Here is a 15,099-nt window from a genome sequence, read left to right on the forward strand (position 1 = left end):
CAGCTGTGATAAATCAAAACACCACTGCCTCTAAAAATGTTCACTGTTTTATTCTAAGTTAAGAGTCTGTGACAGCATGGGTGGTGGGGGTGGGGAGTGGTAAATGTTTTGAAGAAAACTTAATTTGGCAGACCTAGAATAGAAACAATTTTATTCTCCATTCACAACCCAGCAGGCAGCCTTTAGGGCTACTGCTTAACTACGCAGTAACTCCAGTTTTATCACTACTGCAGGATGTAATAATACCCACTGAACTGGGAGGCAGCTAATTGCAATGAGCGGTAGATTAGCTACAAGATAATAAAAAAGGAAATGGGAGACTGAGACTGTTAAGTGGTCAAGACTGCGTGCTGTTGTGAAAAGCTCTGCAGAAATCATTGTCCTCGAGACAAGTATCCCACAGATAATACAAACAAACAGTCCACCACTGAATGTGCTGGAAGACTTTATGTATTATTCCTTCAAAATAAATGTTTTCTGTTGGTATCTCACAATGAATCACTCAATAGGAAGCCAGCCATTTCTACAAGACAACATGCCCTTAAACAACCTCTGTGCTTTAACTTAATTCCTTTTGTTATATAAACTTATCTTCATGCTAGGGAAAGCATATGAAATACTAAATTAGTGTGTTACCATAAATATCTGACTAACTTAGCTTATGAAGGTAAAACTCTACCTTAGAAATATCTAATCCTTCTCTTGTTTGAGAACCAAGCACTTTATTAATAGGAATGCTAATATAATGCATCGAGGTTGGAAAACAATTTGATATATATTGCAATCCAAAAATGCATAGAAAAATGTGGGTTCAGAGAAAAAGTAACTGATCCAGCAGGATATACTAGAAAGCACTAGAAAGAACTAGAAAGAACTTCTACTTCTACTAGAAAGAACTTCTGTTTCCATATATAAGCATCAGCTGTTCATGCAAACATAAAAGATAAAATCAAAATAGTACTTGAACAATTAATTCGGATTACAATTGAACAATTAATTCGGAATTAACGGAATTCGGAATTAATTCGGATTACAATTGAACAATTAATTCGGAACATGAAAAAGGAATAGTTTGCACTAATGCTAAACAGAAGTAGAGATTCTTATTAATATTACATATTCATATCAACTTTATATTAACAACAATTATCTGTACTATGTCTGACTACAGATTTTCTGTCTGTTTCCAGACTAAATCTGATCTGAGATTTGTAAAACTTTAGCTAGAACTTCCATCAGTCATGTATTATTTCTTTTAATGCCTTTGACTCTGTAGGCACAGAAAGTAATAAAAGATGAAAAAGAAACACTGTAGCATTTATATACACTGTTTCTATAATAGGAACCATTCTAGAAACTCCAAACATATGTTGTGTCCAGTACAGAGCGACAAGGCTATACCCACAGGCATGCAATAATAAAACTTTTTTTTTCTTGTTAGAGAGCATACTGGGAAAAGAGCAGAGACCCTACTCTGTCTCTAAAAGCTCAAGGCTTGCTAATATACTAATATTTTCCACTGCAGACAGGCCTGTGACTGCAACTTCAGTTTTATGACCTTGTTCTGCAGATTACTTTGTTCAAGCTGACTGGTATCAGATCATACTGGAAACCATCAGAAAGTTGTAATAACTCTGGTTGTGAAAGGCTGCCACAACTCTGGTTGTGAAAGGTTGCCGTGACAGTGATCTGAAGCCACTGCCTCTGTGCTGCTGATACTGTGAAAAGCTGAGAGCCCATTCTGGTCTCAACCTTTTGCCAATGTACAATCTGAGTTTCACCCAGTATGCAAAGCTTTGCTATGAATGAACCATATGTGAGAGAGAAGCTGGGATCCTCTGCTCTTAGATGCTGAAAGCAAACAGAAAAGCCACAGCTGGATCAAGGCATATAAAATCTCTTGTGAATCTCTAAGTGAACCAGACAATTTATATTTTGCTTACCTTCTCTTCACCTTCTCCCATCCTTTTCCTCAGAAGAGGAAAGCTACCTACATTTCCACCCACTGGCCTAATCAAATCCTGTGAAATGTCCATTTTCACACTATTTGTGAGGTTTGTATGCTTTATAAAAAATGCAGAATTCTAACAGAACAGTATTGTTTAGACTATGCAGTTTCATGCCGTATTAGTAAGTACTGGGGAAGCACAAAAAGTTTAAATATTTGACCTTCAGAAATAAGGATCTAGGAAAGGATTCTGAGCTGTACAAAGTTTGCCAATATTTCAGATGTTACTCAACTTAAATAGTAAACTCTTTAGACTGCTACTAACATCTGTAAAAACTTGTTTTCTTTACAAGTCTTGCATAGCTTACAATAAACATATGCTCTTTACCAAACCTAAAGTCATAGCAGGTACAGATTTATTGCCTCTCTCAACAAAGTTTACACCAAGTTCAGATTTAAAGTACTTACCATCTGGGTCAGAAATCATGTCCAGGAGAGATTTATCCAGAGTAGATTTGCTCATTATTTTTTCCTCATATTCAAAATACACATCCAGCTTTCGAGTCTGTTTACGAATAAGTGTTAGAATTAACATCTTTATATTGTGAAAGAGTATTTAGTTCCTCTTTAAAAAGATGTAAGTTTTACTGATCAAGACTACTTTTAAGAATTTTTAAATGTAAATTAACAGGAAAAAATTAAGGCTTGCCTTCTAATAAGCACTTACTAACACTCAGAAAATTGATGCTTAAGTAACTTTCATATCGAAAGTAAAAACTCACATTAGGCAAGGGAAAACTGATATGCACATATTAAACTGGAACAGGAGCAGTGTTTTCAGCTACGGTGAAACTGCTGAAAACACTGCTCCTGTTCCAGTTTAATATTCGCATATCAGTTTTCCCTTGCCTAATGTGAGTTTTTACTTTCGATATGAAAGTTTCACCATAGCTGAAAACTATATGCCATGATAGGTATTGCTATGCTGTAATAAGATAAAATGATGTTGAAGTATATATGAAGTCAAATTTACGTTGAACCTCAAGTCCCTCAGTCAACAAGGCAAGTAGTCACTGCTGAAAAACATCGGAAATTCCTAAATACATTAAGGCATCATTCCAGAGAAAAGCTGGCAGTCTTCCATTTGAATCCAAATGGCTTCTACTGAAATAAATACCTTGGATGAAAGTCTTGCAATAATTCATTCATGTCAAAGACGGGAGAGTTTAGAATAAGGTTATCTGACTAACACTGGAAAAGAAATCTCTTTTTATATGGTGACATATTTATAAAGCAGTCATGTGGGCCGAGCTGCACAAGCTCTTTTTTAGGGAGAATGGTATCTTTATTGCTTAGAATTAACGAGGTAGAAGTTTTATGGAAGACATCACATGACCATGCAACTAATGACTGCACTACACTGCATGTGCACAAAGAGCCAAGCTTTGCACTTCTCAACCATCAAATCTTGAACTTTAAATCTAAACAAATAGAAAACGACATTTAAAAGACTAAACAAAAACGTTAAGTTCCATCACAGATAATTCTGAGGATCTGAACATTAAAATGTAGCATCACAACAAATGTTGCAACTACTCAGTTTACAAAACCTTATCTGGCAACTACCTAAATCCTTACGTTTGGATGCATTCAGCTATGTGCTGGCGCAGAGAAGAGACTGGTAGAGCGAGCGTCCATCTCATTGCCTTGGAGGTGTTTCAGCTCCACATCACGGCCATTGTGAAACTGAACTGATACTGCCAGAGTAAGGCACAAGTCTTTAGGCCTATACTTCAGCTGAGAGATTTAGGAAATTTTAGCTGATGTTGCCATGGCATGTAAACTGTTATGGCACCCTTATGGCACCTGCAGAGGCTGTTGTAATGACAGCAACACCAAATAAAAATTTTAGAAGTTTTTCATTTGTTTTTGCATCCTACTAAAAATACTCCTGACATCACAAATAAGGAAATGGCATTTTTAAGAACAGGGTTTTTTTAAAAAAATCTGCTTCTCTAGCCTGAAGAGATGTCACCTTCGAGTATTAGAAGTTCATCAGAGAAGAGTTAGAGATGAGAATACAAAATAAGAGAAAAGTTGAGTCATAAGAATATTTTAATGTTGAAAGCTTCTGGTAATCAGCTTACGCAAGGAACTACTTGTTTCCTGGTATTATATATAAAACACTTGCAATTCTCATTGGCTATCTACTGAACTCCTTTAGAAAAGCAGTTACCCACAGAACAGCAACTTAAAGCCTTTGTGGAAGCTTGTACCTACAGTGATAAAAGACATATACTTCTGAAGAAAAGTTACCATTAACTGTGCTCAAACAGTGACCACTCACTACCTCTAAGGGACAAAAGGATGTCTTCTTTCCCTTTTCACAGCAACTAAGACTATATGGGTGTATGAAGTGAGAAAGAAAAGAGTCAGAACTCTCTTCAAGCTGTATTTACCTAGAGCTCATATAAGAGGAGATTAGTTACTATCAAATTTTGCTTGTTATACTACTGTAAGCCAATGTAATAGTTTGGATTAGTAATATCTTATTTAGCCAAAAGGTAAAATGGTTATCAGTGGCTATGTTATACTAGTTTAAAGTCTGAATAGAACTGAACTACCAGTCTTTTACCAAGTCCTTACTTTAGATGCAACTTGGTATCTGGCCTATCAGACAAGTTCTGTGACTTCAACTCTACAGGATCTTGGAGACTGCTTTGCATTATAGTTTCCTCAACTCTCAATAGAGAACTAAAACAAGTGCAAACAAACCACTACAATTTTTCTCGTCTTTCACATTCACTTGCTTCGTGTATTTAACTACACTTCTATCTCCTCACGTGGAGCAAAATTCAGTGCTTTTAAGTTTAAAATATTTTTTCCAGACAAAAGGCATCTAACAAAGGATTGTCAAAAAATCTGGAATTTTCATCTTATTAAGATAAATACATTAGTGTTGAATTTGGCAATACACATGTAATGTTAGCTGGTGTTCTGTTTAAGACAAATTTATTCAGATGGGGTGTAATAGTGTACAATGAAAAAACTAAATAATGCACTATATTATTTGTTCCGATATTTAACTTTTAAATAAAATTCTATACTTATAGTTCAAGTATGAAAGATTTTATATTATAAAACAAGATTTACAGTTGTCGACTTATTTTGAGCACAAATTGCACAAAAATCTCAACAACGTGCAACTTCACAACTATTTGGCTAAGGCTACCAACCAAAACAGACTAACTGCAGCAAAGAACATTCCCTGGTTGAGTATTTTTGCTATACTTTGAACTTAAACAGAAACCTTAATGGCATGCGTAGACTTATTCTCGTCAAGAATTTTGGCCAATTACTTTAAGTGTACACTTGGCACACTTGGAGAAAAAAAGCAGAACTGAAAATCCTAAAAAACCACTAGTACTTTATTTTCATCCATAATAGGGACACCAGAGGTAGCAGCAATATAAAATCTTCTACATTCTCTTGTTGATGTGACATAAGCATGAAGTAAAGAGATGGATCAATATGGCAAAATGAGTAAACTGAGCTGCTTCTTCAGTAAACAACTGACCAAAATTTCTAGCAAAGGTGCTAACTAGTGCACTGTTTTTCTTACACTGGTTCACTAGGAATTAGATGGACACCAAATTAAATTTCACATAGATTACTGAATAGCCTTAGAAACTCCTAGTTACCTTTAGACAGATTTCTCAGATATGCCACATCAATGAGACACTTACTTCCTGAAGAGCCAGCTGTTCTAAGAAGGGCTGATATGAAGCAGATGTTCCATTTAATTTAAGTAATTGCAATTTTGATCACTCGCTGGCAAACTGACAGACAAGGCAGGAAGAAAAGCTGGGGGATAGGAGCTAAACAGTCCTGTAGATTCAACAGGAAAAGCAAGGAAGAGAATCTAACAGATCCTGAGCTGGCAAGCAAGGTGAAGGTGTTTTGTGAAAGCTTTCAACTTAGCATCTTTAGAAACAGTCTGCTGGTAAGCCAAAAATTCTGTTTTAGGGAAACTGATTGAAGCTCTGGGGATTCTGACAGGCAGATGAGGGGAGAGCAGTGTATGCTGTCTACCTTGATTTCAGTAAGGCTTTCAACACTGTCTCTCCTAACATCCTGATAGGCAAGCTGGTAAGTATAGGCTACGTGAGCAGACAGTAAGGTGGACTGAAAACTGGCTGAATGGCAGAGCTCAGAGGGTTGGTCAGTAGTGCAAAGTCTAATTGGAGGCCAGTAACTAGCAGTGCACCCCAAGGGTCAATAGTGGGTCCAATACTGTTCAACTTATGGCTTGATGATGAGACAGAGTGTCCTTAGCAAGTCTGCTGATGATAGAAAACTGGGAGGAGTGGCTGATACACCAGGTGGTTGTGCCACCATTCAGAGAGACCTTGACAGGCTGGAGAAATGGGCAGAGAGGAACCTCATGAAGTTCATAAAGGGAAGCTCATAAAGGGAAGTGCAGAGTCCTGCACCTAGGGAGGAATAACACCATGCACCAGTACAGGCTGGGGGCTGACCTGCTCAAAAGCAGCTCTGCAGAGAAGGACCTGGGGTTCCTGGTGGATGGGAGGTTGATCCTGAGCCAGCAATGTGCCCTTGTGGCAAAGGCCAACGGTATCCTGGGCTGCATTCAGAAGACTGTTGCCAGCGGGTTGAGGGAAGTGATCCTTCCTTTCTGCTCAGCACTGCTGAGGCCACACTTGGAATGCTGTGTCCAGTTCTGGGCTCCCCAGTACGAGAGAGATGGAACTACTGAAGTGAGTCCAGCATAGGGCTACTAAGATGACTAAGGGATCTTTCATATGAGGAAAGGATGAGCGAGCTGGGACTGTTTAGCCTGGAGAACAGATTCGGAAGGATCTTATCAATGTGTATAAATATCTGAGGGGAGCGCGTAAACACTGTTTTCAGCAGTGCCCAGTGACAGGACGAGAGGCAACGGGCACAAATTCAAACACAGGAAGCTCTATCTGAATCTAGGAAAAACTTTTTTACTGTGAGGGTGACAGAGCACTGGCACAGGTTGCCCAGAGAGGCTGCAGAGCTTCCATTCCTGGGCAACATGCTCTAGGTGACCCTGCCTGAGCAGGGGGGTTGGACTAGACACTCTCTAAAGGTCCCTTGCAACCTCAACTGTTCTGTGATTCTGTAGTTCTCCACCGGAGCACTCTAACCCAAAACAAACACAAAATTCCTTCCTTTTTAAGCACAGAGGCAGAATCCATTTAAATCTGTTGGAGGGTCACTTTGTAAGGCCTCTCCTATCCTCTTTACAGTACAAAAGTTCTTCCTTTTAGAGAGAGAGAATATGCAGAAAAAAAAATTCTCAAAGAAGAAATTACTGGAAAGAATCTCTCAAAGACACTAACAGAAAACAGAAAATGACCAGGCATCAAATAAAACAACAGAAAATAACAGCCCCATAAAAGTCAATGGAACAAGTGAGGCTTGTCAGGAAATTACAGCCTGCTTTCATCAAGAGGAAGAAAAACTTTGGGAGAAAGCTGAAAGGGGCAGATAGATCCAGTTCCTTTCGACTGAGCTGTACAGAATTATCCATGGAATTACGAAAGAAAGGCCACTGTGACTGAACTCATCAAAACTGTCACTTCTTGGGAAGTTACTTAATAATGAGTTCTGAATCACACAAAAACAGCCTGGCTCACTGACAGTGGCATATATTTCACAACACACACTTTTTCTGCTCACATGGTAAGACAAAAATTTAACTTGTCTTAAAACAGAGTAGTTAAAATAGTGGAATTCCTTCAGAAAATAAGAAATAGATAATTTGAAAGACTATTGGCAATACAGGTAAAGGAGTTATTCAGACTATCAGTCCTTGAGATTAAGCCAAGTAATAACTGCAGAACTGGAGGTATATGGTAAGAAAATTATGTAAGGATTAAAAATCCTAAACCTATCAGCAATCTAAAATGAGAATAATCCACATTAAAAATTGCCACTTACATTCATAGGTATAGCATTCTAGCAAGACATTATCTAACCTTCCCCTCTCTCAAATTAATCACTTCAGAAAAGTCTAAGTATATCCCTTTTCATATGTCACAATTTAACATAGATCAGTAATCCTAATATCAATATTAGACAGACAAGCAAATATACGCATTACTCGAAACTCTGAAGCAGCTTGAAAGACATCCATCATTCTGTCCTTAAATCTGTTAACTTTTGGGTACACTCCTTTAGTCAACAGCTTCTTCAGAGCAAAGGCAATCAATGCAAAACAAGGATTCATTTGTTCTAAGCATTGGCAATAAATATTTGATGGTTCACTTAGTGAAAAAAAGTGATGCATTCTTTCCATCTTTTCACTAAACAGATATGCCAGAAAACTGCCAGTACTCCTGAGTTGGTGATAAATTTCTGGTTTCCTCTTACTGTGTCTCAGAAAATGATCCAAGACATTGTCGAAAGCAGCTGTAAACTGAACACTAAAATATGACCATTAAGAAAATGAAACTTACTTAGTGTATCTAGAGCAGGTCTCAGAGAATTCTTTGCATTGATTCTCATATGCAATGAAGAAAAATGCTTAAAAAATTACTGTAGTAAAAACCATAATGAACAATGCGAACAATCCATTTTAAAGGATAACTGTGCTTCCAGTTTATTTTAAAAGTGAAAATATAGCAACCTGAAGAAAAGAACAGATTTATATGGTGCCTCACTATGCTCTCATGATCTTGGCACTTGTCAAACATTTTTTTAATCTTCCTCTTACCCTAGTCTGGTTTAATTATTTAATTCTATGTAAAACCTACTATCACAGCCTCAAGGTGCCATCAGAATTTCTTTATAAACGCTGGCCGAGATATTGCTTCTTTTGGAAATGTTTTTGATGGCAACATTAAGTAACATCGCAGCTTACTTTAGAATTCTACAGCTCAAGTTAGAAAGATACTGTTTGTAAAACAGGACGGTGAAAATAGGAGGGAAAATGGATGGGACTGTTTGAAGAAACTTCATATTTGTTTAGTGAAAAGGCTTTAGCATAGGTAAATTCCAATGGAAAAAACATGTGCTTCTACATTAGTATGAGTTTTAAATAGTTTTCTAAATATTTGGAGAGGAAGGAAATGATTCTAAATCAAAAGAAATGATGATACAGAAGCACATTATCATCAACATACTGAAGAAACTGCATGCCCATTTATTTCATGATCTTGACAGCTACACAATAAGAAGGTAAGGAGCCTGAGCACTTTGCAATTCCAGAATTAAGAATCTTTTATGAAGGAATTTATAAGCACTCCCTGGGAGCTCTCTGATAGGACCCTAAGATAATTCCTGCCACCTCTAGGTAATAGAAAAGTGTGTCACTAGCACGTAATGGAGAGGCAGCATGGGCATTTGACTCCATCTGAGTTCACTGCCAGGAAGACACAATTGACAAAACTAATGTTATTTCACTCTATATCCTGCTCTCAAACCTGTGTTATGTCCAACAAATTAGATAAAATACTACTGGTATAAGCCTGCCATTACTGTCAGTATCTTTCTTGAAAAAGTGACTTTACAGACCAGACAACAAATAAAACACCGTCAATTTCCATTTTTTAAATGGAATTCATGTACTGTTTTTAGAAATTGCCAGATCTGATAATGAACATGCCAAATATTGCAAAAGCATATAAAATTAGCCCCCACAGTAATAAACCAAACATATTCTGAGTTTTAGTGTAGAAATTAATCTTACTTGTATTTTTAAAATTGAGGAAGATACATAAGTGTGTCCCTGTATGTTCATTTATAGTAGTGAGTTAGGAAAAAAGTAGCACCCAGAAGTAAAGACAGACTTCATAAATGTTAGGAAAGTAGGCTTCAACAGACATTGCCTCCTATGACAGTTACAAATAGCACGGGGTAAAATCTTCTTAACTACCGACTTTAAGTGAGGCCTGATACCTAAATCACTTTCAAGAACAGAATTCCAATCTTTCTGCTTTAGGAGAATACAAATTATAGATAACCTTTCAGAAACAGATACATCTTTTAATTTTTCCTACTAGTAACCATGGTCTTTACTTGATACTGAAACTGGCTGCAAGTTCTTCGTTAGAAGAGCAGCAGGAGGAGGATAAACATCCTTCTGAAGTTCTTTTCATCTAGTACAAATTGTGCAGAAGACACACCTAACACGGACCCTCATGGAAAGACCAGTTCAGTAACTGGCATCATTATTGCCACATCTCAGGAGATTGCTTTCGTTTGGTGACCAATGAATAGTACTCTTTCAATGTGCATATACCAAACACAAAATTGTTTAGATTCAAATCATAACTTGCCATGACATGTACTTGAAGCAAAGCAAAGGCTTCTCCTTCAAAAACACATTTTAGAAGGTCTTCAACCCACAAGAAAAGTTGTAGCCATCATAAATAAATGATAATATATTAATAAGTTTTGATACAAAAAAATTGGTATGTTTCACTTTTAATGCGTAGGCATTCAAAAATCATTCCACCTCACCCTTCAACACTAAGTAATGTTATACAATGATTTCTTTCAAAGGTAACACATTTGATTGTTTCACTTGTTCAAATATACTTCTCCAGGTAAACTGCGTTACAGATAGAAAACTGAAGCAATCGTACCTTTATATGCTCCAAAACAGCAGTTGCAACATTCGTATGGAGATCAATGAGCCTCTTCTTTTCCAGTAGTTCTGGAAGAGAGCTGAAAAAATTAAATACAAACTAACCTGCTGAGTTGCCCAGTTAGTTGAATTGTGTGTTGTACATAATAGGTACAAAAAAACTATGGAACGGTAAGGTTAGAAATAAAAAGTTAGAAAGTATAGATTAATAATTCTCATACCAGAACTCAATTATCTACATGGAATATACTGAAACAGGTTTTTTATGTTGACTAGCAAAAGACAGGTATAACACGGGTAACTTAGCATTACTACTGAAAGCTCATGATCAACAATAACAAATACTTGCCCTTCTTAGCTAAACAAATAATCTATTAGAATTCTGGTTTATCTAATCAATATTTAATTCATCTCTGATACCAATGAAAGTGCAGTTATCTGTCAAATAAGTCACACAACCTCTGGATGTTCTGGAATGTGTCACAGGTGCTACTGCATATGACACAGGTCTTCGCAGAAGACTCAAGATTGAAGAGAAATCTTTTGTAAAAAAGGGAAACGGAATGGTTAAGTTTACTTTGTAGTAAATGAGTTTTTTAAGATGTCGTAAGCTGTTATTTCTACTGTTGGGATCTGGGCATCACCTGTATAAAAGCTGGATTCTTTTGGTCAGTAGGAATCACATCTGCTCAGGGTCTATAAACTTTCATATACTAAAGAACTGAGAGCAAAGATGACCAACTAAATGTCAGTGCATCACTGTTTAATAATAAGACGATAATAAGACACTGAATTACATCAACTACATATGCTGAAGATCTGTAAAGTTAAGTAACCAAACTTTCCTCTTTAAGTAATTATAAATGTGATGTCACTTATGATGATTCGCCATTAATGACATTGTAGTTGGAAGGTGATTAGGAATGCACTTGTAAAGAACTGCATTAAAAAAGTCAGGGGATCCTCTTTTAAAACTTCTGTTTTTTTAATTATTATTAGTTATTCTGAAGTTTTCTAGAAACTGTAAAGCCTCAGAGACTGAAGCGTGTCTTCTTCCTACTAGCAATTGATGTACAACAACAAAAGAGCAAAGCCCAGCTAAATTCTCCCAACAGAAATATGCCTAAATGGTAGATCCTTAACAGTTCTCAGCATAATCCAAAAGACTGGGGCTCAAACATTGCAAGCAGAAGAGCTTACTGCGCTACGTGCTTTTCTGAAGTAAGACAAGATTTTCCTTAATAATGCCACATTACAGGAAACAGTCATGAAGAGACTAATTGAACAGCAAAACTTCTTGAAAAAGCTTTAGTCGTATGATGCTCCTTTTTTTTTTTTTCTTTACTTGTGCTGCAAATTTAAAGCTTTTGATGCTTGCCTCTTTCATGTCTTACTGCCATAACCCAAGAACCAGCAGCTTGCGAACTTGGAAACATTTTTTGGCTTGTGTGTGATCACAATGTGCGTGATCAAGATCCTCTGTAATTCCAACCAAATTCTAAATGCAGCATAGCATATAAAATAAATTTTGGAACTCACTAAGAGAAAACTAATTAATGTAGACACATAATGGATTTACAAGACATATCACACGATCTACACTTAGAATAATTCTTTCTTTCTGCCTCACACTGATAATTGGGGTCTTAGTCAAGAGGAGCAAACTGAACATTTTCCTTCTCCAAGGCAGAAGCAGAATGAAGAACAGATTTACAATAAGCAACAAGTCTAAATCTCAGACTTTCAGTCTCATCCACAGTGTCTAAGCATTCACTAGCAAGGTAGTACATTTCCAATGCAGAGTTCTTAATGACTATAATTTTGCTAACAGATGTTAATATATCAACTCCAGTAACTACATTAATCAAAATGTAATTAATCACACATTGCGTAAAGAAAGCAGACGCTTCAAGAAGTGGGTTTCACTGGTAAATTTTTTAAAAGGAATGTAGACGGAGCTGAGTGTTTCCTGTGGGAGAATGCAAGCAAATCTACGATGCAGTAAAACTATTCACCACTGTTGATGAAATGTCACAAATTCATTTTTACAGGGTTTACATACACCTGCTGTGGAAGTTACATGGGTAAGTACTTGTCAAGAGGATTGTCTTAAACCTTACCAGAGTAATGAAGCATTTAAAGTCTTCTACTGAGTCAAATAGCCTATTTTAAAGTTATTAATTTCAAAGGATATTAAAAGTGAAATGGCAGAGAGACTTAGAAATTGTTCCGTAATGTAATAATGCATTATTGATGACTTACCTAACAGCTGAAGTTAGCTTAGCTGTATTATCAGAAAGCATACTTATTGCTCCTTCATCCTCTCCTTCTATGCCCTGGTTTTGGGGAAGGATTTGGGAAGAGGAATAAAAATAATCATCATAAATATGAAAACTACACATACGAATACAATCAGTACATTTGTAACATTTTCTCATACTGATATTAATGTCTGGATCATATTTTACAGTTATTATGAAAGTAATATAAATGTAATGCCAATAAATACAAGAAACTCTGAACTATTTGATGAAACATGGTACTCCCAGTTCTAAATTTCAGCTTACGTTATGCCTACTATTCTCAACATGTGCTGATATTTGAAAAAAACAAAACAAAACAGCCTCCCCCCCAGCAAGTATACAAATATATACTGTACAAGTGCTATTATACTTTACTTCAAGCAAATATATATGATACACCTTACCATGATACTTTTCAATCTTTTGACTTCATCTTCCTGGGCTCTGTAGGACTCCAGTTCTTGCTGAACAGACTCAGCTACTTCTGGAAAAGGACTAATGCAATACTCTGTGTTAGGGTCAGTTAACGAACTGCAACATTAGAACCAGACAAGGTTGTATGATCCGGATGATTATGGAAGTGTATTTCAGGAATACCAATACACTAATCATGCAGCAGCCTCAAACCAGTGAAAATAATGACCTCTTACTGAATGTTCACTGAAACTTTCCACGATATATTCACTGCTTTCTGTGCATTTTATATAATTCCGATAATAAGTTTTATTGTTTTTTTCTGATGAAAACAAGAGCAGCAACAGTTGTGTGCTACATAACAAAAAGCAGATATACAATGAATGCAGACAACAAACTGACTGCTCAATTAAAAAACAAGACTTCTAATATATTTCCAAATAAGCTTATAAATACAAGTACCAGAATATGAAAGAATCATTAGAATATCCTCATCATTTTAATTTTTTTAATGATTTACTCAAGGAATTAATTCTACATGTAATGAATTCTCCCTCTAAAATTTAGTATTTAGTAAAACAGATGGGACAAGCCATATGAATCAGATCACACCTTTTTTTAAATACAATAAACTCACAGGCAGACAGAACTCTGTATAGCTATTTGTTCACCTGAATAAGAGTAAAGAAAACACCCTTTTCTATTTCTTTTTGTCCTTCCTAACCCAGAACTGTTCAGGGCTCCAAAAATATTTTAGCAATCCTAGCAAAGCTAATAGTAGATATACTATGATGGCTGCAACTTCTACTGTGGGTTGAAGTCCTTCTAAAACAGTATTAGAACTGTTATTAATACCCTTAAAATTAGATTTAAGTGGTTGCGCTATAAAAAATTATACCTAATTTTGTAAGATCACATAAAACTTCTCCAGGCATATGTTACGATTTGTGAGCCTCAGCTGTAGTACCATGATCTAATCATATGCTCCTATAGCTAAACAAAACCAAAGAAATCCTTCCACACAAACTGACTAGATAAATACCTACTCAGCTTACCTGCCTTTATGCTTTTGCCAAAATTTATCAGATGCAGTTAAGTCATAGGACTTCTTATTTTTTTTCTTAGGTCTAGCACCTGCTGGAGAACTTTCCGTTCCTGCTGATTCTTCCAAGTTAACTCTATTTAAATGGAAATCCTAAAAAAAGAAATTTTAGTTAAACACACAACAGTTTTTAAATCATTTTATCAGTCATTTGTACTCAGCCAATTATTTTCTAAAATATTATCTAGGATAAACAGAAACACAGCTGTTTATTAAAATTTCATAAGAGGGCAAGAAGCTGTTTCCTAGCTAACCAGATAACAACAGCAGCAGTGTTAGTATTCCAAAATAACTCAAACTTTGGGAATATCTAATTGTCTCATAAGCAAGCATTCTGCTTAAATTAAACTGATAGGAATATTTTCTGTAGGGAAAATAAATTATTTAACAGTAACTGAGCTTTAACAGCTGACAAAATTTACCATTGTAAAAGTTCCTGTGTTGCAGAACAACAAACAAGCTTCTCAGACTGAATTTCACTTACACAATTACAGCAGATGTATCAAAGCAGCCAAGAACTTCACGACATAGGCAATGGGAATATCCACCGTGAGGACTATTTATCTACACCTTTGCAGGTCTTTGTCCCTCCCTCCCCACATTTTTTAAACACTAATTAAATAATGGCCCCCAATAAAAGCCTAAAAGTATTGCTTGTAACAAAGCTGAAATTTCTCCATATAGCTTTTCT

At 36.2% G+C, this 15,099-nt stretch overlaps 1 protein-coding gene across 2 annotated transcripts in view; it reads right to left on the minus strand.

Moving 5' to 3' along the window:
* SCFD1 (sec1 family domain containing 1) overlaps positions 1 to 15,099 on the minus strand; it is a 57,460-nt gene that overhangs the window by 21,800 nt on the left and 20,561 nt on the right. For both annotated transcript variants that reach the window (XM_026095072.2, XM_026095071.2), the window contains 5 exons: positions 14,362 to 14,501; positions 13,297 to 13,387; positions 12,852 to 12,925; positions 10,588 to 10,669; positions 2,417 to 2,513 (listed from right to left, as the gene is read on the minus strand). In XM_026095072.2, coding sequence (XP_025950857.1) covers positions 2,417 to 2,513; positions 10,588 to 10,669; positions 12,852 to 12,925; positions 13,297 to 13,387; positions 14,362 to 14,501 — 484 coding nt within the window. The remainder of the gene's footprint in view (positions 1 to 2,416; positions 2,514 to 10,587; positions 10,670 to 12,851; positions 12,926 to 13,296; positions 13,388 to 14,361; positions 14,502 to 15,099) is intronic.

Source organism: Dromaius novaehollandiae, chromosome 5, assembly GCF_036370855.1.
Source record: "Dromaius novaehollandiae isolate bDroNov1 chromosome 5, bDroNov1.hap1, whole genome shotgun sequence".
Classification (NCBI taxonomy): domain Eukaryota; kingdom Metazoa; phylum Chordata; class Aves; order Casuariiformes; family Dromaiidae; genus Dromaius; species Dromaius novaehollandiae.